The sequence below is a fragment of the Rana temporaria genome, chromosome 7, assembly GCF_905171775.1.
Source record: "Rana temporaria chromosome 7, aRanTem1.1, whole genome shotgun sequence".
NCBI classification, from domain to species: domain Eukaryota; kingdom Metazoa; phylum Chordata; class Amphibia; order Anura; family Ranidae; genus Rana; species Rana temporaria.
The window spans coordinates 18,663,779-18,687,063 of record NC_053495.1 but is presented as its reverse complement, the minus strand read 5'-3'; the positions used below and the strand labels follow the sequence as shown (position 1 = coordinate 18,687,063).

At 46.5% G+C, this 23,285-nt stretch overlaps 1 protein-coding gene across 2 annotated transcripts in view; it reads left to right on the top strand.

Annotated features, from left to right (window-relative positions):
- Positions 1–663: 663 nt before the first annotated feature.
- Positions 664–23,285, top strand: part of CFAP100 (cilia and flagella associated protein 100) — a 32,537-nt gene continuing 9,915 nt past the window's right edge. Inside the window, exons 1-11 of one of the 2 annotated variants that reach the window (XM_040358996.1) lie at positions 664–765; positions 5,110–5,245; positions 8,798–8,887; positions 8,970–9,070; positions 10,345–10,528; positions 11,405–11,472; positions 12,875–13,038; positions 16,994–17,074; positions 17,263–17,471; positions 20,867–20,972; positions 21,113–21,182. In XM_040358996.1, coding sequence (XP_040214930.1) covers positions 5,185–5,245; positions 8,798–8,887; positions 8,970–9,070; positions 10,345–10,528; positions 11,405–11,472; positions 12,875–13,038; positions 16,994–17,074; positions 17,263–17,471; positions 20,867–20,972; positions 21,113–21,182 — 1,134 coding nt within the window. In that variant the 5' untranslated portion in view covers positions 664–765; positions 5,110–5,184. Of the gene's footprint in view, positions 766–3,453; positions 3,494–5,109; positions 5,246–8,797; positions 8,888–8,969; positions 9,071–10,344; positions 10,529–11,404; positions 11,473–12,874; positions 13,039–16,993; positions 17,075–17,262; positions 17,472–20,866; positions 20,973–21,112; positions 21,183–23,285 lie in introns of those variants that run through there. The other variant, XM_040358997.1, reaches the window with a different exon arrangement.

Genomic DNA, 23,285 nt, shown 5'->3' with positions numbered 1-23,285 from the left:
AAGGTAAAGGGGAGGGGGCTCTGAAGGTAAAGGGGCTCTGAAGGTAAAGGGGGGCTCTGAAGTTAATGGGGGAGGCGGGCTCTTGAGGTAAAGGGGGGCTCTGAAGGTAAAGGGGCTCTGAAGGTAAAGGGGGGCTCTGAAGTTAATGGGGGAGGCGGGCTCTTGAGGTAAAGGGGGGCCCTAAAGTGAAAGGGAGGATCCTAGTGTGAAGTTTTTTCATTCATTTATAAAACTGATTTTTTATTTATTTTTTGGCCGGCGATAATTTGTAAAATATACAATGCGGACGGGTGCAAGAACCCCAAAAGTGATTTTCCACATCGATTGATGATTTTTTTTCCATGCATCACACAGTAATGTGCATTCGGTTAAAAATATGCATAAAAAAAAAAAACCTACCAAATCGCATATTACAAATGTTGCACAGTGTGGAAACGCAGACACATTGCAGAGCTGTGACTGGGGATAGGAAAGGGGTGGAAGAAGAAGGGTGTCAGTGTGAGGATTGTACATTGGAAGTGACCACTCTGCGCTCTCCTTTTCACCATCAATTACTCGTGTAGTCACTGCTCCCCCTGCTGGACACTATGTAGAGCTACAACAGGAAGAGGAGACGATTCCCTGCCGTTCTGTTGCCATGGAGAGAGGAGCTCAGGTCTCCATGGAGATGTAAACAATCACACCACGTGGTGAGCATTGTGTGGCCCTCTATGGAGGTTTATCAATATTTAACACACAGGGGGAAGGTGAGCGGCTGATCAGGAGGTGAGTGAGCTGTGTGTGGATTTGGGGGAGGGGGATATTTCGGATGGGAATTCGGGGCTCATTCACGTTTTGTGCGTCACCCGTCGTTTCTACGTCGGTCACCGCAGTACACATATAGAAAACAATTGTCTTCTACGTGCCCTGTTAACGCCACAATGCGGTGGGTTACAGAACAACGTGCCGGAGATCACATGAAGTAGCTGTTTCCGCACCGCATAGGAATGCATGACTTTGACATTTCAATAAAGTTTTTAAAAAAAATGGTAAACAGTATCTGGCACTGTAAGGCACCCCCTTCCCCCCCAACAATGAAGGTCGCCTGCCTGGGGCCGGGTTCACACTGGAACGCAGGAAAGGCGCATTCTGTGCGTTATTCCCACATTGCATGTGAACGCACTGTCCTCCTGAGACGCAAATGGATGCCATTAATTGTCAATGGCACTCCAAACGCATCACGTTTGCGGCCACCCACCTGCATGATGCCGCAATGCCATGCATTTTGGTGCGACATGATCTGAAGAAGTAATGCCTGTGCTATTTTTTTCATGTTCCGTTATGTTTGGTAGCAGCAGTGGCCCGTCCATAAGGGGGGTAGGGGTGCCACCCCCCTAATCTCTATGCGCCCGGCCCCTAATCTCCGTGCAGGGCTCCGGGCGCATAGAGTTCTACGGGGCGGGGGTTTAGCGATTAGAGCCGCTATTGTCTTCCTGCTTCTCCTCCCGGCCAATCAGGATAGGAAGCGGGTCCTGAGACCGGATTGACCAGAAGGAGAAGCGACCGGATTGGCCAGACAAAGCCACCCAGGACCTGGATGGGGGAAGGTAAGGGCTGGCGGGGGCCCCCCTAAAAAAAATGGAGCACCAGCCGCCACTGTTGAGCTGAAATGAATCGCTGTCAAAACTGGAACGCACAGGACCGCGTGGGCGTGCGCTCTAGCGTGAGCCAGCCCTAAAATGTGAGCGATGAGGTATAAAAATGTGAGCGATGAGGTATACAGTATATATATATACACACACACTATATTACCAAAAGAATTGGGACGCCTGCCTTCACACGCACATGAACTTTAATGGCATCCCACTCATATAGGTGGATTCAGGTACAGTTACGCCGGCGTATCAGTAGATACGCCGTCGTAACTCTGAATCTACGCCGTCGTAAATTTAAGCGTATTCTGGAAACCAGATACACTTAAATTAGGCTAAGATACAAGCGGCGTAAGTCTCCTGCGCCGTTGTATCTTAGGGTGCATATTTACGCTGGCCGCTAGGTGGCGCTTCCGTTGAGTTCGGCGTAGAATATGCAAATGACTAGATACGTCGCAATTAGTTACGCCGTTTACGTTAGAGATACGCCGGCGTAAAGATAAAGCTGGTCTCTAGATGCAAAGTATGGACGTCGGAACAAGCGTATCTTTTTACGTTGTTTGCGTAAGTCGTACGCGAATAGGGCCGTGCGTAAATTACGTTCACGTCACAGGCATTGAGCCGACGTTTGGGCGTAAATACGACGTGATACTGAGCATGCACACGCGCATGCGCCGTTCGTTCGGCCATGCATCTACATGGGGTTAAGCCTCGATTCACGGAGCAGTAGCTCCGTAAATTGCGAGGGCGCGCCGGCAAAATTGCCCGGCGTAAGCGCGCGCAATGTAAATGATCCCGCCAGGGGCGGGAATCATTTAAATTAGGCGCGCCGAGCGTAGAGCGCATGCTCCGTCGGGAAACTTTCCTGACGTGCATTGCGGCAAATGACGTCGCAAAGACGTCATTTGCTTCAAAGTGAACGTGAATGGCGTCCAGCGCCATTCACGAATCACTTACGCAAACAACGTAAAATTTGAACGTTGCGACGCGGGAAGGGCGGGTAAACTTTAGCATTGGCTGCCCCTACTATTAGAAGGGGCAGCCTTACGCTAAAGACGCCGTACGGAAACTCCGTACCTTGCGTACGCAGGGCCCGCGCAACTTTGTGAATCGATGTTAGTATGCAATTTGCATACTATACACTGAGCACAATGGGAGCGCCCCCTAGCGGTCAACGCAAGAATGCAGCCTAAAATCAGCGTGGCATAAGAGCCTTATGCCACGCAGATTTTAGGCTGCAGTTGGCGTTACGATGTTCCTGAATCAGGAGCATTCGTAACGCCGGAGCAAGTAAGCAATTGCGCTGCGTAACCTATGGTTACGCAGGCGCAATTGCTTACTGAATCTGGGCCATTGTTGTTGACCAATTACACGCTTTCATGGAAACTGTATAGTAGTGGCCTCTTTCCGCCGGATAATGCAACCTGGCTGCCACACTGCAAAAATGTCTCAGGAATGACTGAATAATGCAAAAATGAGTTGGAGGTGTTGACTTGGCCTCCAAATTCTCTCCAAACCAATTGAGCATCAGTGGGGTGCGCTGGAAAAACAAGTCTGATCCATGGAGGCCTCATCTCCCAACTTCCAAGACTTAAAGGATCTGCTACTGACGGCTTGGTGTCAGATACCACACAGCGTACCTTCAGAGGTCTAGTGGAGTCCATGCCATGATGGGTCAGGGATGTTTTGGTGGCAGAAGAGGGACCTACTCTGCATTTGTTTTCTTTTCTTAGGCTTTTCTCCCATCTGTTTCCACCTGGTGATCTGGCCAGTAACACACCTCCAGTATTAGAGCGCCCCCCCCCCCCCACTCTGGATGAAGGAGCACAGGGGAACCCTTGGACAGCAGCATTGTCAGTCTGGTAAGGTTGATGTACTAGCAGATTTAGATACACTACACAAATTGAAGCCAAACTCCAGCCAGGGCTGGACTGGGACAAAAATTTGGCCCTGGACTTCTCCCAGACTGGCCCACTTTGACATGTCTCCCCCATGGCGGCCGGACAAATTTTTTCTTGGGAGAATGCATGTGATCAGCACAGGGCCAATCAGCACTGTCCAGACAGAAGGTCAGAGGTCCTGCAGCCTCATAGGACAGTCAGAGGAGAATGAAAACTCCTCCTACAAGCTTTAACCAGACACTGATAGAAGTCACAAGACTGCTATATACTGCCGATGAGAAAAGGTATTTAGCAGTTTATATTTACTAAAATAATTGCATTTCCATGTTCTGTGTACTGTGGGAGACGAGATATAGTGAATGCAGAGTCCTGGGTTTAGTAATACTTTAAATCAAATGTGATTTGGATGAACATGTTGGGATTTTGTGTATGGACACAACTTTGCACAGTCGGCTTTGCCGGCAGCCCAAGGCACACAGTCACATGATCCGGCTAGAGTAATGCGATATCCGGTTGCTGTGGGTCGCTGCACTTTATATTTCACCTTTGCTGTTTGCAGCCCAACACAAGGATATCTCGATCGATGTGTCACCAATGTTACAGCTGACGATCCTACTTAAAGGGGTGGTTCACCCTAAAAACGACTTTTTTTTTATTACACTGCCCCCCCACATTACAATACGATTAAGGCTATTAATTTTTTTTTTATGCTGTACATACCTTTGTACAGCATATTGACCCGTGGCATCCGGCTTGCGAGTCCCGCGGGAGTGGGCGTTCCTAACATGTCTGTGATTGACGTTTGACCAAAAACGAGCTCCCCCCCGTCGCGTAAGCCGCGTCACGATTGGCGAAAGGAGCCGAACGGCGATGCGCATGCGCAGTATAGCGCCAACTCGCCGTTCGGCTCCTTTCGACAACCGTGACGTGGCTTACGCGAAGGGGGGAGCTCGTTTTTGGTCAAACGTCAATCACAGACTAATAGCCTTAATCGTATTGTAATGTGGGGGGGCAGTGTAATAAAAAAAAGTCGTTTTTAGGGTGAACCACCCCTTTAAAGTAGAGGTTCTCCCGAAAAAAATTTAAGATTAGATTGAGGCTCATTTTGTCTAGGGGAATCGGCTATTTTTTTTAAAAACAAAGCAGTACTTACCGTTTTAGAGAGCGATCTTCTCCGCCGCTTCCGGGTATGGTCTTCGGGTCTGGGCGTTCCTTCTTGATTGACAGGCTTCCGACGGTCGCATCCATCGCGTCACGATTTTCCGAAAGTACCCGAACGTCGGTGCGCAAGCGCCGTATAGAGTCGCACTGACGTTCGGCTTCTTTCGGCTACTCGTGACGCGATGGATGCGACCGTCGGAAGCCTGTCAATCAAGAAGGAACGCCCAGTCCCGAAGACCATACCCGGAAGCGGCGGAGAAGATCGCTCTCTAAAACGGTAAGTACTGCTTCGTTTTTAAAAAAACACCCGATTCCCCTAGACAAAATGAGCATCAGTCTAATGTTAAAAAAAATTTTTTCGGGAGAACCTCCACTTTAAGGTCACATGTGATTTATATTGTTTTGTGGTTTTCCAGGAACTTCCCTTCTGTGATCGAGTCACGGCACCAAATTCCTGAACATCTCCCGCTGACCCTCCACAAACATCCACAATGTCATCTTTGACTCTGGAGCGATCGGTTGTGTCACGAGAGAGCACGGCGTCTGGATCCAGTAAGTGTTCTTTTCACTTCCTGATCCTTTTTTAAGGGTTCGTTGACATCTTTGCACTGACGTTTAATTCGCTATTTTGTCTTTCGCTGGTTACTCTCTTCCGCTTCATCAACATGAAATTTTCAAATATAAGCTTTTCGTTTGATTACACATCATATTTTAGACCCAATGACATCATCAATGAGTCTATGTGCTTCTCTATGCAATGTAGGCCGTATATGGCTGGGGGTGGGGGGCACAGGTTGCTGTACACAACTTTCTAAAACATCATGGCTCCCTGATCTGCATTGGCTCCCTAATGGATGGATGCCAGTCTGGAGGTGGGGACATTCCTAGGCAGGCTGTATTTGGATACATGTGATGCTGAGCCTCTGTGATAGAAAGAACTGAAACCCAATTAATGAAAGGTGCGGGCCCAGGGAGAGTAAAGCTAAGAAAGGAAAGAGCTAGATCAGTGGTCTCCAAACTGCGGTCTGGGGGGCAGATGTGGTCCTTTGCTTGCCTCTATCCAGCCCTTGGACACTGTTCCTCCCAGTATTCCTTCCACTGACACTCCTAAAGTAGGGTAGTATTCCTTTCACTGACACCCCTAATGTAGGGTAGTATTCCTTTCACTGACACCCCTAATGTAGGGTAGTATTCCTTTCACTGACACCCCTAATGTAAGGTAGTATTCCTCCCAGTGACACCTATAAAGTAGATTAGTATTCCTTCCAATGACACCCCTAATATAGGGTAGTATTCCTTTCACTGACACCCCTAATATAGGGTAGTATTCCTTTCACTGACACCCCTAATGTAAGGTAGTATTCCTCCCATTGACACCTATAAAGTAGATTAGTATTCCTTCCAATGACACCCCTAAAGTAGGGTAGTATTCCTTCCACTGTCACCAAAAGTAGGGTATTATTCCTCCCACTGACACCAAAATTAGGGTATTATTCCTCCCACTGACACCCCCAAAGTAGGGTAGTATTCCTTCCACTGACACCAAAAGTAGGGTAGTATTCCTCCCACTGACACCCCTAAAGTAGGGTATTATTCCTTCCACTGACACCTCTAAAGTAGGGTAGTATTCATCCCACTGACACCCCTAAAGTAGGGTAGTATTCCTTCCACTGACGGCCGTAAAGTAGGGTAGTATTCCTACCACTGATGCCCCTAAAGTAGGGTAGTATTCATTCCACTGATACCAAAAGTAGAGTAGTAAACCTTCCACTGATACCAAATGTAGGGTAGTGTTCATTCCACTGACACCAAAAGTGAAGTAGTAATCCTTCCATTGACACCCCTAAAGTAGGGTAGTATTCCTTCCACTGACACCAAAAGTAGGGTAGTATTCATTCCACTGACACCAAAAGTAGAGTATTAAACTTTCCACTGATACCAAATGTAGGGTAGTATTCATTCCACTGACACCAAAAGTAGAGTATTAAACTTTCCACTGATACCAAATGTAGGGTAGTATTCATTCCACTGACTTCAAAAGTGAAGTAGTATTCCTCCCACTGACATCCCTAAAGTAGGCTAGTATTCATTCCACTGACACCTCTAAAGTAGAGTAGTATTCCTGCCACTGACACCCTAAAGTAGGGTAGTATTCATTCCACTGACACCAAAAGTAGAGTATTAAACTTTCCACTGATACCAAATGTAGGGTAGTATTCATTCCACTGACACCAAAAGTGATGTAGTATTTCTCCCACTAACACTCCTATAGCTGGATTCAGTAAGAGTTAGGCTGGCGTATCAGTAGATACGCCGACCTAACTCGGAATCTGCGCCGTCCTAAGTTTGAGTGTATTCTCAAACAGAGATACACTTAAACCTATCTAAGATACAACGGCTTGTGCCGTCCTATCTTAGGGTGCAATATTTAGGCTGGCTGCTAGGTGGCGCTCCCATTGCGTTTGGCGTACAATATGTAAATCACTAGATACGCCTATTCACGAACGTACGTCCGCCTGTCGCAGTAAAGATACGCCGTTTCCGTAAGAGATAGGCCGCCTAAAGATAAACATGCCCCCTAGGTGGCGTAGCCAATGTTAAGTATGGCCGTCGTTCCCGCGTCAAAATTTGCAAATTTTACGTCGCTTGCGTAAGTCGTCCGTGAATAGGGCTGGACGTAATTTACGCCCACGTCGAAACCAATAGGTCCGTGCGGCTTACTTAGCCGCAATGCACACTGGGATATGTACACGGACGGCGCATGCGCCGTTCTTAAAAAACGTCAATCACGTCAGGTCACACTTCATATACATAAAACACGCCCCCACATCCTCATTTGAATTAGTCACGCTTACGCCGGCCCCATTTACGCTACGCCGCCGTAACTTTGCAGGCAAGTACTTTGTGAATACAGTACTTGCCTTGCAAACTTACGACGGCGTAGTGTAAATACGCTACTCCACCGCAACTATGCGCCCGCCATCCTGAATCCAGCTACTAAAGTAGAGTAGTATTCCTCCTTTCCAATCTGAGAGACCTGGAGCAGTTGGCAAAAGAAGAGCGGTCCAAAATTCCATGTGAGAGGTGTAAGAAACTCATTGATGATTACAGGATTACAGGAAGCGATTGATTTGTTATTTTTCCCAAGGGGTGTGCTATCAAATATTAAATTGAGGGTACCAATAATTTTGTCCAGTCCATTTTTGGAGCTTTGTGTGGAATGTGTCAGATTTGGCTTTTTGTTTCTCCACTTTTTGTGTCATACAGATACAAACAAAAGAAATAAAAACACGAGAATACCTAAACATTTGTAATTGCAACAAAAGTTGTGCTTTATCTGACAGAAATGCAGGGGTGCCAATATTTTTGGCCATGACTGTATGTAGCGTGTTTCCCCGAAAATAAGCCTGGGTCTTATATTAATTTTGGCAGCAAGAGACACAGTAGGGCTTATTTTCAGGGTAGGTCTTACCATGTCATGTGCTGTCTTCTCTTTGCCTCTCCCTCCATGCCTGTCAGAAATTCCCAGTGTGAACTGAGTAAAAGTGGTTATGAAATGCCAGAATCCTCTCTATTACGGTATTATATAATGTAAACTCTGTGTGATTCTGTAATATAATTGTGTCAAATACCTTCTTATAGCGCCGCTCGGCGCTCCCGTGACCCACCAGAGTTCTCTTACCCGCTGCAATCGCTGTAATTGAGGCCGCGGCTTTGCGGGCTTCTGTAGGCCTAAGCTTCCCCAGGCGCCAGGTCGCTATTTCTTGTCGCAATTGCGACCGGGCGCCCGGATTTTGTCGAGCCCTGTTATGTACTACTATATTATTATTATATGCTTACCGTGTTTCCCTGAAAATAAAACCTACTGTGATTTTCGGGGAGGGCTGCAATATAAGCCCTACCCAAAAATAAGCCCTAGTTGAAAGTGCTTGTAAAAAGCGCGGCCTCGGTGTTCTCTGTACCGCACTGCGATACATGTCAGAGCTATATAAATGTATAATAATAATAGTGTATGACTGTGAGTGTAAGCTCCTCTGGTGTAAATGGCTCAATGTACATATGTCAGTGATATACATACCATGAAGACCTTGTCTCCTCCGACAGGAGGCGCTCGTACAACATCTCATCGCTCTGCTCTAAGGTCCATAGTGAGCTCCGCTAAGTCCGGCACAGACACAAAGTCCGTGGTTTCAGGTAGGCGGGGATGTGGCGAGGTGGGATTTCGTGTCACTATACGGGTGTCTAGTTTTTAGAACTGTCTCATTTCTCTCTCCAGCTCAGGCCAAAAAAAAGAAGAGCGAACCAAACCCCTTCAAGATCTCCCCAGATGCCGACTTCTTCCTCATCCGGGACCAGGAGCGGGAGAAGACGCAAATGGCGAGTACTGAATACACAGACATGTCCACTGGCACACATTGAAAGACCAATATCCCTGGTATTATTGACTTAGTGGTAAAATCACGGCATAATCGCATCAAAATTTTGTCAAAAGCGTTTTTGGTGCCATTATCATATACAGTGGAACCTTGAATTATGAGCAGAATTCGTTCCAGGAGAATGCTCGTAATCCAAAGAACTTGCATATCAAAGTGCGTTTCCCCATTGAAGTCAATGTAAGCGAAAATAATTTGTTCCGCATTGACTTCAATGGCATGCAATGCCACATGCGGCCAGAGGTGGGGGGTGCCGGAGAGCCTCGGAAACGGGTGGAAAGGCCCGAGGACAGTTCGGCTGACCTCGGCAAACCTCGGAAAGACTTGGTTCCCGAGCCTTTCCGAGGTCAGCCGAACTGTTCTCGGGCCTTTCCGTGCATTTCCAAACGGTGCCGCTCGGCTCCGGCGCCCCCCCCCCCCCCCACCTCAGGCCAAACGCGGTACTGCACACCGCTTTGGCCTGAATCCTGCTCGTTTTGCGAGATAACACTCGCAAACCGAGTTAGGATTTTAGGAAATACAGTGCTCGTATTGCGAAACGCTCGTTAACTGCATTGCTCGCAATCCGAGGTCCCACTGTGTGTGTGTGTATATACCGTATTTATCGCCGTATACCGCGCACCTTTTTGCCCTTAAAATCAGGGCAAAATGGTGGGTGCGTGATATATGCCGATACCCGCTTCCCGCACGGTGTTTGAACCACTCCGCCGACATATACCGAGTGCAGTACACTTGGGTATACTCGGGCAGGCTCGGTTCCTCTCGCGGTCACGTCCTGTGCGTCCTGTACGTCCTTTACGTGAGAGGAGCCGAGCCTGCCAGACTATACCCGAGTGTACTGCGCTCGGTATATGTCGGCAGAGTGGTTCAAACACAGCGCGGAAAGCAGGGATTCGACTCGGGGACAGCGCGGGAGGACACCACAGACACCACGATGGCCGCAGAAGGACGCCGGACCGGACAAGGCCGCCGATGGACGCCCTTGCAAGACACCAAAACTGTAAGTATAAAACATTTTTTTTCCAGGAATTTCAGGGCTACATTAGGGTTGCGCGCTATACGCCGGAGCACGTAATAGGGCGATAAATACGGTATATATATATATATATATATACACAGTAGATACATTATTAGTATTGGATAGAGTAGGCAATGGTAAAAACCGTAAAGGTTGAAGATTTTCATATTGAAGGTTTCAATATCTCCATTCTTGTACAGGAAAAGGAAAAGAACAAAAATTTGAAAGTCCACCAAAAGGGAACGTACACCACAATGATGAACGCCAAGATGGCCAGCCTACGTAAAGAGATTGAATCGGAGGAGATGGAAGAAGCTGCTGAGAACGGGGAGAAGGATGTGGCCGTAGTGGACAATACTTCTTGGAAACTGGCGGTGACCAGAGGTGAGGACGGAGAAAAAATTACCATTGCAATTCAATAATTGGGCATGCTGAGCAAGTGAATGGCACGGGAAAAAACCCTGAGCCTCACAAAAACCATCACCCTGTAAATCCGCACCATACTACCCCCCATAGTCAGTGCAGCATCACACAAATTTTGGGGCCCCTTACACAGCTTTAGGCAGGGCCCCCCTTGGAGCAAAGAACCGGGAGGCCCTCCTCTCTCCTGCCACGAGATGATAAGCGGGATGGGGGGGGGGGGGGGTTGGTGCTGACGAACAAGTCAACTCAATACTTCTCTTATCTCTCCTGCCGCAAGTTGCTAAGGACATGCCCGAAACAAAACGAGGGGGGCGTGCCCCTGCCGCGAGTTGCTAAAGGGGGGTCAGACGAAAAAAAAACAGGGGGGGCACCAGGTCCCTGGGGACCATCGGGCCCCTTAGGCCCCGTACACACGACCGGATCTATCCGCTGAAAGTTCCAGCGGACCGATCCGGTCGTGTGTAGGCCCGAGCGGACAATTGTCCGGCGGATCGGACAGTTTCCAGCGGACCAAAATTGCTTAGCATGCTAAGCAATCTGTCCGCTGGAAACCTGTCCGTCGGACGTGTTCGGTCGTCTGTACAGACTCACCGGACACGTCCGACCAACCGCCATCCCTCGCATAAGTCATACTGATTCGACGCATGCGTGGAAGCTTTAAACTTCAAGGCCGCCCACGTCGCAGCGTCATCGTCGCGGCGACGGTGCGGCCCCCCCCCCCCGCGTAAACATGTATTACTTTGCTTCCTGGTTCGGCTGTCACTTTCCCCAGCAGCTGTGTCTGGGAAGGAAGCTAATGAAACACGGTCTGATTCTAATTCACTATTGTTCTTCCAGATAGACAAGTCCAGAGGGAAAGTCTCCACGAATTCATTGATAAGAAGAAGGAAATGTTCCTCCTGCAGGTAACGTAATCTCTGGGCCTCATTTATCTATGAGAAATTAGTTCTTACACACGACCAGTTGTTTGATTTAATATTCTTACAATAAAAGCTGGAAGCTCATTGGCTGGTAAAGTAAATGAAGTTCGCTAACGTCAGCCATCCATTTGGGCCTGGTGCAAAGTTACGTAATTCTCAACAAGATCTGATACGCACCGGACTGCTAAAACACCTTGTGAAACTGTCAAGTGAGTGAGTGAGAAACTTGTAAAGCGCAACACATGCGAACTGAATCGCCTCTGGGCGCTGTATCCATTTCATGGGTAAGGAACCCCTTGACCTCAGAAGAGATGGGTTTCTCCTGAAGGCCAAGTGGTCCGACTCCAGTCGGATGGTGGTTGGTAGTGCATTCCACAGGCGAGGTCCCTGCACTGCAAATCTTCGATCTCCTTTGGACTTGTATCTGGCTTTGGGTATCTGGAGGAGGTTTTGATTGGTGGATCGCAGAATGCGATTGGGGTTATGGGCTTTTATTTTTTCGCATAGATATTGGGGGGCGTTGCCTTGAATACACTTATGTATTAGGCAGAGTGCCTTGAAAGTGATTCTGGGCCATATTCTCATACTTTCTGCGGCGGCATCGCGTAAGCTATTTACACTACGCCGCCGCAACTTACTGGAGCAAGTGCCGTATTCCTCAAGCACTTGCTCTGTAGTTTGCGGAGGCGCAGTGTAAAAGGCCTGGCGTATTCCCGCGTATTTCAAAGGGGGCGGCTTATATTTAAATTAAGCGCGCCCCCGTTTCGGACGAACTGCGCATGCGCCGGGCTAAAAATAGCCCAGTGCGCATGCTCCAGTTCTCGGCGGAAAACGTCAATAACGCCGACGTGTGCGTCATTGACGTAAAGTCGTATTCAAGAACGACTTAGGAAAACGACGTACCCGACGGGAAAAGACGTCGCGGACCCGACGCCATACTTAACATGGCATACGTGGGACTGGCGTAAGGTTACCCCTCATATAGCAGGGGTAACCTTACGCTTACGCAAACGACGTAAGCGACGGTTACGCGACGCAATTTCGTTCGTGAATCGGCGTATCAGGCTCATTTGCATAAACAAATGAGACCTGAACGTAAACGCCACCTAGCGGCCGGCGGCGAATTACATTTAAGATCCGACAGTGTAAGTGACTTACACATGTCGGATCTTCAGCATATCTATGCGAAAATGATTCTAGGAATCACTCGCATAGTTACGCGGGTCAAAAAAGAGAGATACGACGGAGTTTCCTGAGATACTCCGTCGTAACTCTACTGAGAATATGGCCCTCTGTCTTTTACTGGCAACCAATGAAGGGATCTCAGATCTCAAGTGCCACTTCTACAAAGGCTAGCATGATCAAATGTGCCGTTTATGATTGGCAGTACTCCCTGATTGTGAAACGTGACGAGATCCAGAAGCTGGAGGCCATGGCCGCTGCTGAGGAAATGAAGCTGGAAAAGGCTGAGCAATTCTTGGAGGAAGACGCTGTGAGATTTGACGAGTTTCTGAAACAGAACGACAGGAACTCGGTGGAGGCCTTAAAACAGTGAGTCCAAATATCCTAAATCTTACCCAGAGCCAATGCCATCCTAGGTGGTGATGTCCAGAGAGATGCCATACTGCTAGATCATTTCCATTTTATCAGGACATAAATGGTGCTGTACATTTATTGCAGCAGGGCGACTGCAGTACATTTACTGGTACGTCCCTAAGCATATGCGCACTGATGTGTCCCCTGACTCACGATCCCTTAACTGCTGTGTCCGGCAGGGGTATCATGTGATTGCTATCATTGGTCATAGAGATCACATGATTACAGTGTAAATAAAAAAGTCATGAATGGCTTCCATTCATGACATTTTGCTTACTATTGTGCTGCTGTGATTGGCCCACAACTATCACATGGTACCTGGATCAATCACACACCCTATACCACGTGATTAGCTGTAGCCAATCACAGATCACAAGCTGTCATGAATGAAAGCCATTCATGACAGCTAAAACGATTGCTTATAACAGTGATCATTACTGTTATAAGCAATAATTGGTATATTTATATTTTATAGTATATTACAAACTGGGTTCCATTGACAAAGCAATATCTTACTGCCCAAAGGGCCTGGTATGGATTGGGGGGGGACCCCACACCCTTTTTTTTCTTAATTTTTCATTGCCGATACTTGTTATTTTTTTTATATTGAGCTGTCAGATAGGAACCCCGCTGACAACTGATGACTTATCGGTTGTTAATGACACAGCGGCTGCCCGCTCCTTAACAACCATGTTGTTTACTGGTTGTTAAGGATGCTGCCGGCTGCCAGTTCTTTAAGTATCGCATGCCGGGACCACAGCTTATTTAGTGCATGTTTTTTTTTTTTTCCTTTAGTAAATCGACTTTCACTCCTGTTGTATGCAGTATTTACCGAGCATGTTTTGAATTGACATTTTCAGAATCACATGCGGTATTTGGGAAAACACCTAAATACCACATGCGATCTGGTTCTGTGATTGGAGCACTGTTACCAGTCAATATCCTTGATCACCACCACCTCAGTCATATGATGACGCTGTACTGCACTGGTGACAGTGGGGCAGATCCATGTACCTCGGCGCTTCTCTCAGGGCGCGGAATTCAAATGGCTGTGATGGGGGCGTGTTTTATGTAAATACGTTGTGACCCGACGCAAACAACATTTTTTTTTAATGGCGCATGAGCCATCCGTGGGGGTATCCCAGTGCGCATGCTCGAAATTAAACCGGAACAAGCCAATGCTTCCGACGGTGACGTCATTCTACGCAAATCCCTATTCGCAAACGACTTACGCAAACGGCGTAAAAAAATTAAATTTTGACGCGGGAACGACGGCCATACTTAACATTTAATACGCCACATATAGCAGCTTTAACTATAAGCCGGAAAAAGCCGAACGCAAACGACGTAAAAAAATTCGCCGGCCAGATGTAGGTTCGTGGATCGCCGTAACTAGCTAATTTGCATACTCGACACAGAATTTGACAGAAACGCCACCTAGCGGCCGGCGGAAAAATGGCACCTAAGATCCGACGGCGTACTAAGACGTACGCCTGCCGGATCGACCCCAGATGCCGTCGTATCTTGTTTTGTAGATACAAAACAAAGATACGACGCGGGAACTTTAAAATTACGCCGGCATATCAATAGATACGCCGGCGTAATTCTTTTGTGGATCTGCCCCAGTATGTAAAAAAAAATTGTGAAAAAAAAATTGTATTTCATTTATACATTTTCCAAAAAATTAGGATAAAAAATTGTAACTTCAAACAACTTGTCATGCCTCTTACTAAATACCTTGGACTGTAAACTTCTCAAAAAGGGGGGAATTTTAGAGATATCTGTACTGTCCTGGCATTTTGGGGCTTCAAGAAACAAAATAGGTTGTCAGTACATCAGGACTGATCAATTTCCAAATATATATATATATATATATATATATATATATATATATATATATATATATATATATATATATATATATATATATATATATATATATTTATCATAGTTTGTAGTCATTGTAGACTTTACACAAATCAATTAATATATACTTTTTGTGATTTTTTAATTTTTTTTACCAAATACATGTAGCCTAAATTTATGAAAAGATTTGATTTAATTGGATATGTTTTATAATAGACGTAGAAAATATAGTTTTTTTCTTAAAACTTTTCGGTCTTTTTCAGCAAAAAATATAGCAAATAGGTGAGAGGTAAAAGGTGAATAAATACCACCAAAAGAAAACTCTAATGGCCAGATTCACATACGGCGGCTCAAAGTTGTGCGGGCGTAGCGTATGTAATTTACGTTATGCCGCGGCAAGTTAGAGAGGCAAGTGCTGTATTCACAAAGCACTTGTGTCCTAAGTTACGGCGGCGTAGCGTAAATGTGCCGGCTTAAGCGCGCCTAATTCAAATTGTGAAGAGGTGGGTGTGTTTTATGTAAATAAAGCATGACCCCACGTAAATGACGTTTTGAACGAACGGCGCATGCGCCGTCCGCGGTCGTATCCCAGTGCGCATGCTCCAAATCACGTTGCAAATAGTCAATGCTTTCGACGTGAACGTAACCTACGCCCAGCCCTATTCTGAATCAACTTACGCTAACGACGCAAACGACGTGAAATTCGACGGCGGTTCCGACGTCCATACTTAACATTGGCTGCGCCATCTTTTTGGTGGTTTATCTTTACGCCTAAAAACGCCTTACGTAAACGGCGTATCTTTACTGCGACGGGCGAGCGTACGTTCGTGAATAGGCGTATCTCGCTAATTTACATATTCTAGGCGTAAATCAGCGTACACGCCCCTAGCGGCCAGCGTAAATAGACAGCTAAGATACGGCGGCATAGGAAGACTTACGCCGATCGTATCTTAGCAACATTTAAGCGTATCTCAGTTTGAGCATACGCTTAAATGTAGGACGCCGCGGATTCAGAGTTACAACGGCGTATCTACTGATACGCCGGCGTAACTATACCTGAATCTGGCTATATGTGCCTGAAAAAAAGATATACATTTAGGGCCAGATCCTCAAAAGGGATACGCCGGCGTATCCCTGTTTCTATCTATGGAACTGATCCACAGAATCAGTTTCCAATAGATAGGCAGAAGATCCGACATGTGTAAGGGAATTACACTGTCGGATCTTAGGATGCAGTACCGCGGCCGCCGCTGGGGGCATTTCTCGTCGAAATGCCGCCTCGGGTATGCAAATTAGCACTTACGGAGATCCACAAAGCTTTTACGCTTCGTTATTTCTCCGTAAGTATTAGTTTGCAAACGCAAAATTAGGGCTGCTTTTACAAAGTGTAAACTGTTTACACCTTGTAAAAGTAGACCCTTCTTTCCCGCGACGCTGTTATTTTTTTTCCCGCCGTATCTTTTTTTTTCCCCGACGCAACTTTTTTTACCCAGCGCCATTCACAAAACTCGGCGTAACGTAATTTCGCGCAATGCACGTCGGGAAAATGACGTCGGGAGCATGCGCAGTACGTCCGGCACGGGAGCGCGCCTAATTTAAATAGGACTCGCCCCATTAAATTAGGAACGCCTTGCGCCGGACGGATTTAAGTTACACCGCTGCAAATTTCCAGGTAAGTGCTTTGTGGATCGGGCACTAACTTGGGAAATTTGCGGCGGTGTAACTTAAATGGGAAAAGTTAAGTTACGCCGCCTGGCTGTGGATCTGGCCCTTAATTTGTGTACAGTGTTGCATATCTGAGCAATTGCCAGTTAAAGTAGCGCAGTGCTGAATAGCAAAAAATTCAATTTTCCTGAAGGGGGTAAAACCTTACGGGGGGGGAGTCAAGTGATTAAAGAACCAGGGCCTTATAGCCAGAGGAACACCTTGTTGCCATGGGTTATATGTAATAAAATGTATATTTTGGGTGGGCTGACCCTTTAGGCACTGGAAGGTCCCTAAATAGCAGTAACCTACCATTGATTCTCAATTTTTTATTGCTCAGAGCCGACAAGGAAACGAAACTAAAGATGGAGCAAGTTGCACAAATCAAGAGTCACACAGCCCAGATGATCACCATCAAGAGGTACGTAGTTCATTTTCTCGTAATGTTGCACTTGGTATTATACCAAGACCACCCGTCCAACTGACCAATTAACAGCTACGACAAAAGGGGCTTATGGAAAGATGACCAAAGTGGAAGCAACTTACTGAACGCCTCTTGCTTTACTCTATTTAGAGAAGGATGTTATCTGTTCTTTGTTCCTTCTCCAGTGACATTTCAAAGTGTGAAGAAATCCTAAAAGAGTATCTGATGTACAAAGAATTCCTCTTCCGCCTGTCTCCCAAAGAGTGGAGGGAGGAAGTATTGAAAAAGAAGAAGAAGAAGCAGCAGAGGAAGAAATCTCTCGCTCCTGTCTCCAAAGAGAAAGAAAAACAGGACTCTGAGACCAAAGTATCCACCTCCCCCATCCCGGGAAGGAGTAAGTACGTCACAATGGGCCGCTCCTGTGTTTAGCGCTCATATTGAGCGAGTGAACACAACTGCAGGCTCTCTACAGCAGTGGTCTCAAAGTACCGGCCATTTTTTTTTTGTGAGCTGGCGCCATCTGGTGGTGAGCCGTTGGTATTACAAGTTATTACCACCAGATGTGAGCTGGCGCCATCTGGTGGTGGCCGTTGGTATTACAAGTTAAGCATTACAAGTTAAACAGCAATTCTAATGTCATTTTACACTATTTTCACTGCCATCTTCTTCCCTCTAATTAGAACCCCCAAACATTATATATATTTTTTATCCTAACACCCTAGAGAATAAAATGGCGATTGTTGCAATACTTTCTGTTACGCCGTATTTGCGCAGCGGTCTTCCAAGCGCACTTTTTTTGGGGAAAAATTACACTTTTTTGAATAAAAAAATAAGGCAACAGTAAAGTTATCCCCATTTTTTTTAATATTATGAAAGATAATGTTACGCCGAGTAAATTCATACCCAACATGTCACGCTTCAAAATTGCGTCCGCTCGTGGAATGCCGACAAACTTTTTTACCCTTTAAAATCTTCATAGGCGACGTTTAAAAAACTCTACAGGTTGCATGTTTTAAGTTACAGAGAAGGTCTAGTGCTAGAATTATTGCTCTCGCTCTACCAATCGCGGCGATACCTCACATGTGTGGTTTGAACACCGTTTACATACGCGGGCGCTGCTCGTGTATGTGTTCGCTTCTGCGCGCAAGCTCGTCGGGACGGGGTGCGTTTTCTGGCTCCTAACTTTTTTAGCTGGCTCCTAGATTCCAAGCAAATTTGTCAACCCCTGCCTTACACATTAATAATGTGTTCGCTGACACCAGTACTGTTGTTTTTGAAGTTTGAAAGTTTGCATGCGGCCCCCCATGGCATATGAAAAGTTGTCTTGTGGCCCTCAGGTAATTTGAGTTTGAGACCCCTGCTCTACAGGATAGGGCTAGAAACATCTTCCCGCCCCTTCATCACTGTTAAAAAGAACCTGTTGTCATGCCGCGTACACACGATCGGACATCCCGACAACAAAACCGTGGATTTTTTTCCAACTGAGTGTTGGCTCAAACTTGTGTTGCATACACACGGTCACACAAATGTTGTCTGAAATTCCAAGAATGCGGTGACGTACAACACGTACGACGAGCCCGAGAAAAATGATGTTCAATAGGCAGTGTGGCTCTTCTGCTTGATTCGGAGCATGCGTGGATTTTTGTGCATCGGAATTGCATACACACGATCGGAATTTACGACAAGAACTTTTGTCGTCGGAAAAATTGAGAACCAGTTCTCAAACATTTGTTGTCGGAAATTCCGACAGCAAATGTCCAATGGAGCCTACACACGGTCGAAATATCCGACCAAAAGCTCCCATTGAATATTCCAATCATGTGTACGCGGCATTAGAAGTAGAACCAAAATAATAGAATAGAAGGCAGCGCCAGTAACTATTCATTAGATTCACCAGCAAAACACACAGGAACATATTGGGACAAGGACCACTAAAAACCTGGGGCTAGATTCAGATAGCCCTGCGTAATGTTGTGCAGGCGTAACATATCTCCTATACGTTACGCCGCCGTAAATTAGGGCGCAAGTTCCGTATTCAGAAAGAACTTGCGCTCTAAGTTACGGCAGCGTAACTTATGTGCTCCGGCGTAAGCCGCCTAATTCAAATTTGGATGATGTGGGCGTGTTTTATGTAAATTTAGTGTGACCCCACGTATTTGAATTTTTTTACGAACGGCGCATGCGCCGTTCGTAAAAGAATCCCAGTGCGCATGCTCGAAATTCCGCCGCAAATCGTCAATGCTTTAGACGTGAACGTAACTTACATACAGCCCTATTCGCGAACGACTTACGCAAACGACGTAAACATTTCAAAATTTGACGCGGGAACGACGTCCATACTTAACATTGCGTACGCCTCATATAGCAGGAGCAACCTTACGCTGGAAAAAGCCTAACGTAAACGACGTAAAAAAATGCGCCGGGCGTACGTACGTTTGTGAATCGGCATATATACCTTATTAGCATATTACTTGCGTAAATCGACGGAAGCGCCACCTAGCGCCCAGCGTAAAATTGCAACTAAGATACGACGGCATAAGAGACTTACGCCGGTCGGATCTTAGTCAAATCTATGCGTAACTGATTCTAAGAATCAGGCGCATAGATATGATGCCGCAACTCAGAGATACGACGGCGTATCTGGAGATACGCCATCGTATCTCGTACCTGAATCTAGCCCCAAGTCGGCACTGGTAGTGCAGGGGGGTACAGATAATAAAGGGTGGTACGGGTAGAGAAGGGAGGGCACAACTGTGGAGGGGGGAAGAGGAAGTGGAGATGGGCACAGGTAGCAGAGGTGGGCACAGGAAGTGGAGGAGGGGTAAAGGTAGAGGAAGAGGGAGAAGCAAGTGTGGAAGGGGGAATAGGTAGTAGAGATGGGCACAGGAAATGGAGGAGGGGTAAAGGTAGAAGAAGGGGGAGAAACAAGTGTGGAAGGGGGAAGCGGTAGTAGAGATGGGCACAGGTAGCAGAGGTAACGGAGGTGGGCACTGGAAGTGGAGTAGGGGGAGGAACAAGTGTGGAAGGGGGAGAGGTAGTAAAGATGGGCACAGGAAATGGAGGAGGGGTAAAGGTAGAAGGAGGGGGAGAAACAAGTGTGGAAGGGGGAAGCGGTAGTAGAGATGGGCACAGGTAGCAGAGGTAACGGAGGTGGGCACCGGAAGTGGAGGAGGGGGAGGAACAAGTGTGGAAGGGGGAGAGGTAGTAGAGATGGGCACAGGTAGTGGAGGAGGGTACAGGTAATAAAGGTGGTACAGGGAGTGAAGGGAGGGCACAAGTGTGGGGGGGGGGAAGAGGTAGTAGCGATGGGCACCAGTAGCAAAGGTAGAGGAGGGGTACAGGTAGGGGGCACAAGTAGGGCAGGGGGTTACAGATAGCAGAATAGGGCACAAGTAGGAGGAGGCATAGGTAGTAAAAAGTAATTGGAGGTTCTGGTAGTAGAAGGGGGTACATGAAGTAGTGTGAGGATACAGGTAGTGGAGGGGGACACGGGTAAAGGATGGACACAGGTAGTGGGGTGTTCTATTCAGGGGTACTCCTAAGTTTAATATACATTTTACAGTTTAAGTTTAAAAAAGTCAACCCTACAGTATAGTAATAATTATGATACATTGAATTTGGAAAGTTTACAAGGAAATCAGAATTGCCTGAAGTCCTCCAAACATTTATTGAGCCATAATGTACATGACACCTGTGGCCACCAAGAGCAAAAAGTATCTCTTCAATGGATCTCAAATGAGCGTTGTGTTCTGGAATCAGATCTCAGGAGCGTTATGTTTGTCTTTTCAGAATCGGAGAGCCATTCTTCAGGCAAAATCAGTCTTAGTCGTGATTCAGGCCGCGATCCCCGATTGTCTTCTAGGCAGAGCGTGAAAACAGCGGGGTCCAAGAAATTGTAAGGGTTGTATATATTGTTTTTTAAATGCTGTGTTTATAAACTGAGAGGTTTACTATCTGTTGTATTGTATGTGGCAGACATCATTTAAAGTTTCAAACACATTTCCAAATCTGATGGCCTTCAATTTCTTTTTTCAGGAGTAATGCATCCTACCACGCAGAAGATAAAAGCGTCTCAGAAAGTCAAATATCATCAGATAGTGAAGAGGTGGGTACTACTGTTTACAAGGAGGGCAGTTGAAAATGATAAAACTTTTCTGCTATTATCCGATACTGAGCTACTTTTAAAGGGTCAGTCCTCCCAGCACTGATATGTTATATGGTCAAGAGCAGGGGTCTCCAAACTTTCTAAGCAAAGGGCCAGTTTACTATCCTTCAGAGTTTACGAGGGCCGGACAGTGGTCAGTGGGAGTCGAACAGGTCCTGAAATCAGTGGGAAAAATTACCACCCCATTGTTTGTTTCAGTGGGACTGATTGTGCCCCATAATTGGGTCCCATTGCTGGTGTCATTGTAAGGAATTGTCCCCTGTCATTGGTGTCATTGTAAGGAATTGTGCCCCATCCTTGGTGTCACTGTGAGGAATTGTGTCCCATCGTTGGTTTCATTGTGAATATTTTGACCCAATGTTGATGTCATTGGGCCCCTAAGTTGGTGTCATTGGGCCCCATTGTTGGTGTCAGTAGGAGAACCTATGCCCCATTGTTGGTATCAGTGGAGGAAATAGTGCCCCAAGGGCCAGATAAAAGCAAACAAAGGGCCGCATCTGGCCCCCGGGCCGCAGTTTGGAGACCACAAGAGTGCAAGGTGTGGAAATGTAATTGCTGGAATGGACTGTAAATAAAATGTTTGTGTAGGAGAATTGTCCTGGTGGACAATTGACTTGTCAGGCCAGAGTTCCAGATTCCCGTAACCTTTTTAGAATTTCCAAGTAACAATGTTGGTTGACATTGTACCATGTTCTATGAACTTGTAGTGAACTATCCAAAAACACACCAGCATAAACGTACAAGGGTTCGCTCTCTGTCCACATTTGCATCCATCCTTTGTGTCTTTGGTTATCTACTTCTGGACATCTTCCCGCCCCTCCTTAAATCGTTTATGCCAGGGGTGTCCAAACTTTTTTCAAAGAGGGCCAGATTTGATGAAGTGAACATGCGTTTGGGCCGACCATTTTGCCTGCCATTCTTCGAACCAGTAAAATTCGGTCTAAGTGTGTTCCTCCGAGCACTAATACACTGTCTAACAAGATTTCTCTTACCTTTGTGGCTGTGTGTGAGTAAAGAGATGAGCTTGGGTGTGTTATTTGGATATACCGTATTTATTGGCTTATAACACGCACCTTCACTTTAAGAGTGAAGTTTCAGGGAAAAAAAAAAAAAATTCCATAAAAAACTGTGAAGAAAAATAAGGGTCAGTGCCCATCTGCAGCCTCACAAGTGCCCATCTGCAGACAGCACCATTGCCATGAATGTAGCCTCACCATTGCCAGGAATGCACCCACCATTGCCAGGAATGCACCCACTATTGCCAGGAATGCACCCCCATTTGCCAGGATGGCAGCACCATTTGCCAGGAATACACTCACGAGCGCCAAAAATTAATTACAGGAGAATCTCCTATGTACACAGCAGCCTCTTTAATAGAAAGTCCCGTCTCCTTTGATGGACAGAACAGTCGTCCAATGGCAGTGCGGGACTTCCTATTACAGAGACAGCCCGTAAACAGGAAATTCACCTGTGTGTGTACTACGGCGGCGCTCGTCCCATCTCCTTCCTTTCCCGTTTCAAGGCATATACATCTTTTGTGGCCTCGCCGCTGTGAGATCGTCGGGGGGCCACAAAAGATATACATGTCTAAATAACCCGGAACGCGGGCCGCGATTGGCCTGTGGGCCGGACTTTGGACATGCCTGGTCTATGCCATTCAGAAACACTTGATTTAATAACGGAATGTTACCATAAGCCTGTTGTAACAGAGATAAAGTTTAACTCACACGTTTGCCAATTTTCATGCACAAATTTATGTTAATCCACTGCTCCAGATTCCTGTCACTCAATTTCCGCCAATAGCGCAACGCACGCGTTATTTCTTCTACTACACCATAAAGACTGAGTCAACTGGTCTGCAACCCAGGCAAGTGCAAGTTAAAACAATGTTAAAAATTATGGAGTTCAGGTGTTTTCAGTTAATTGTACTGTTAAAGTGGTTGTAAACCCTTAGGCCTCGTTCACACGGACGGACTGTCCGCTGAAAACGGTCCGCCGGACCGTTTTCAGCGGACATTTCTGCCCCGAGATTTCTGTCTGATG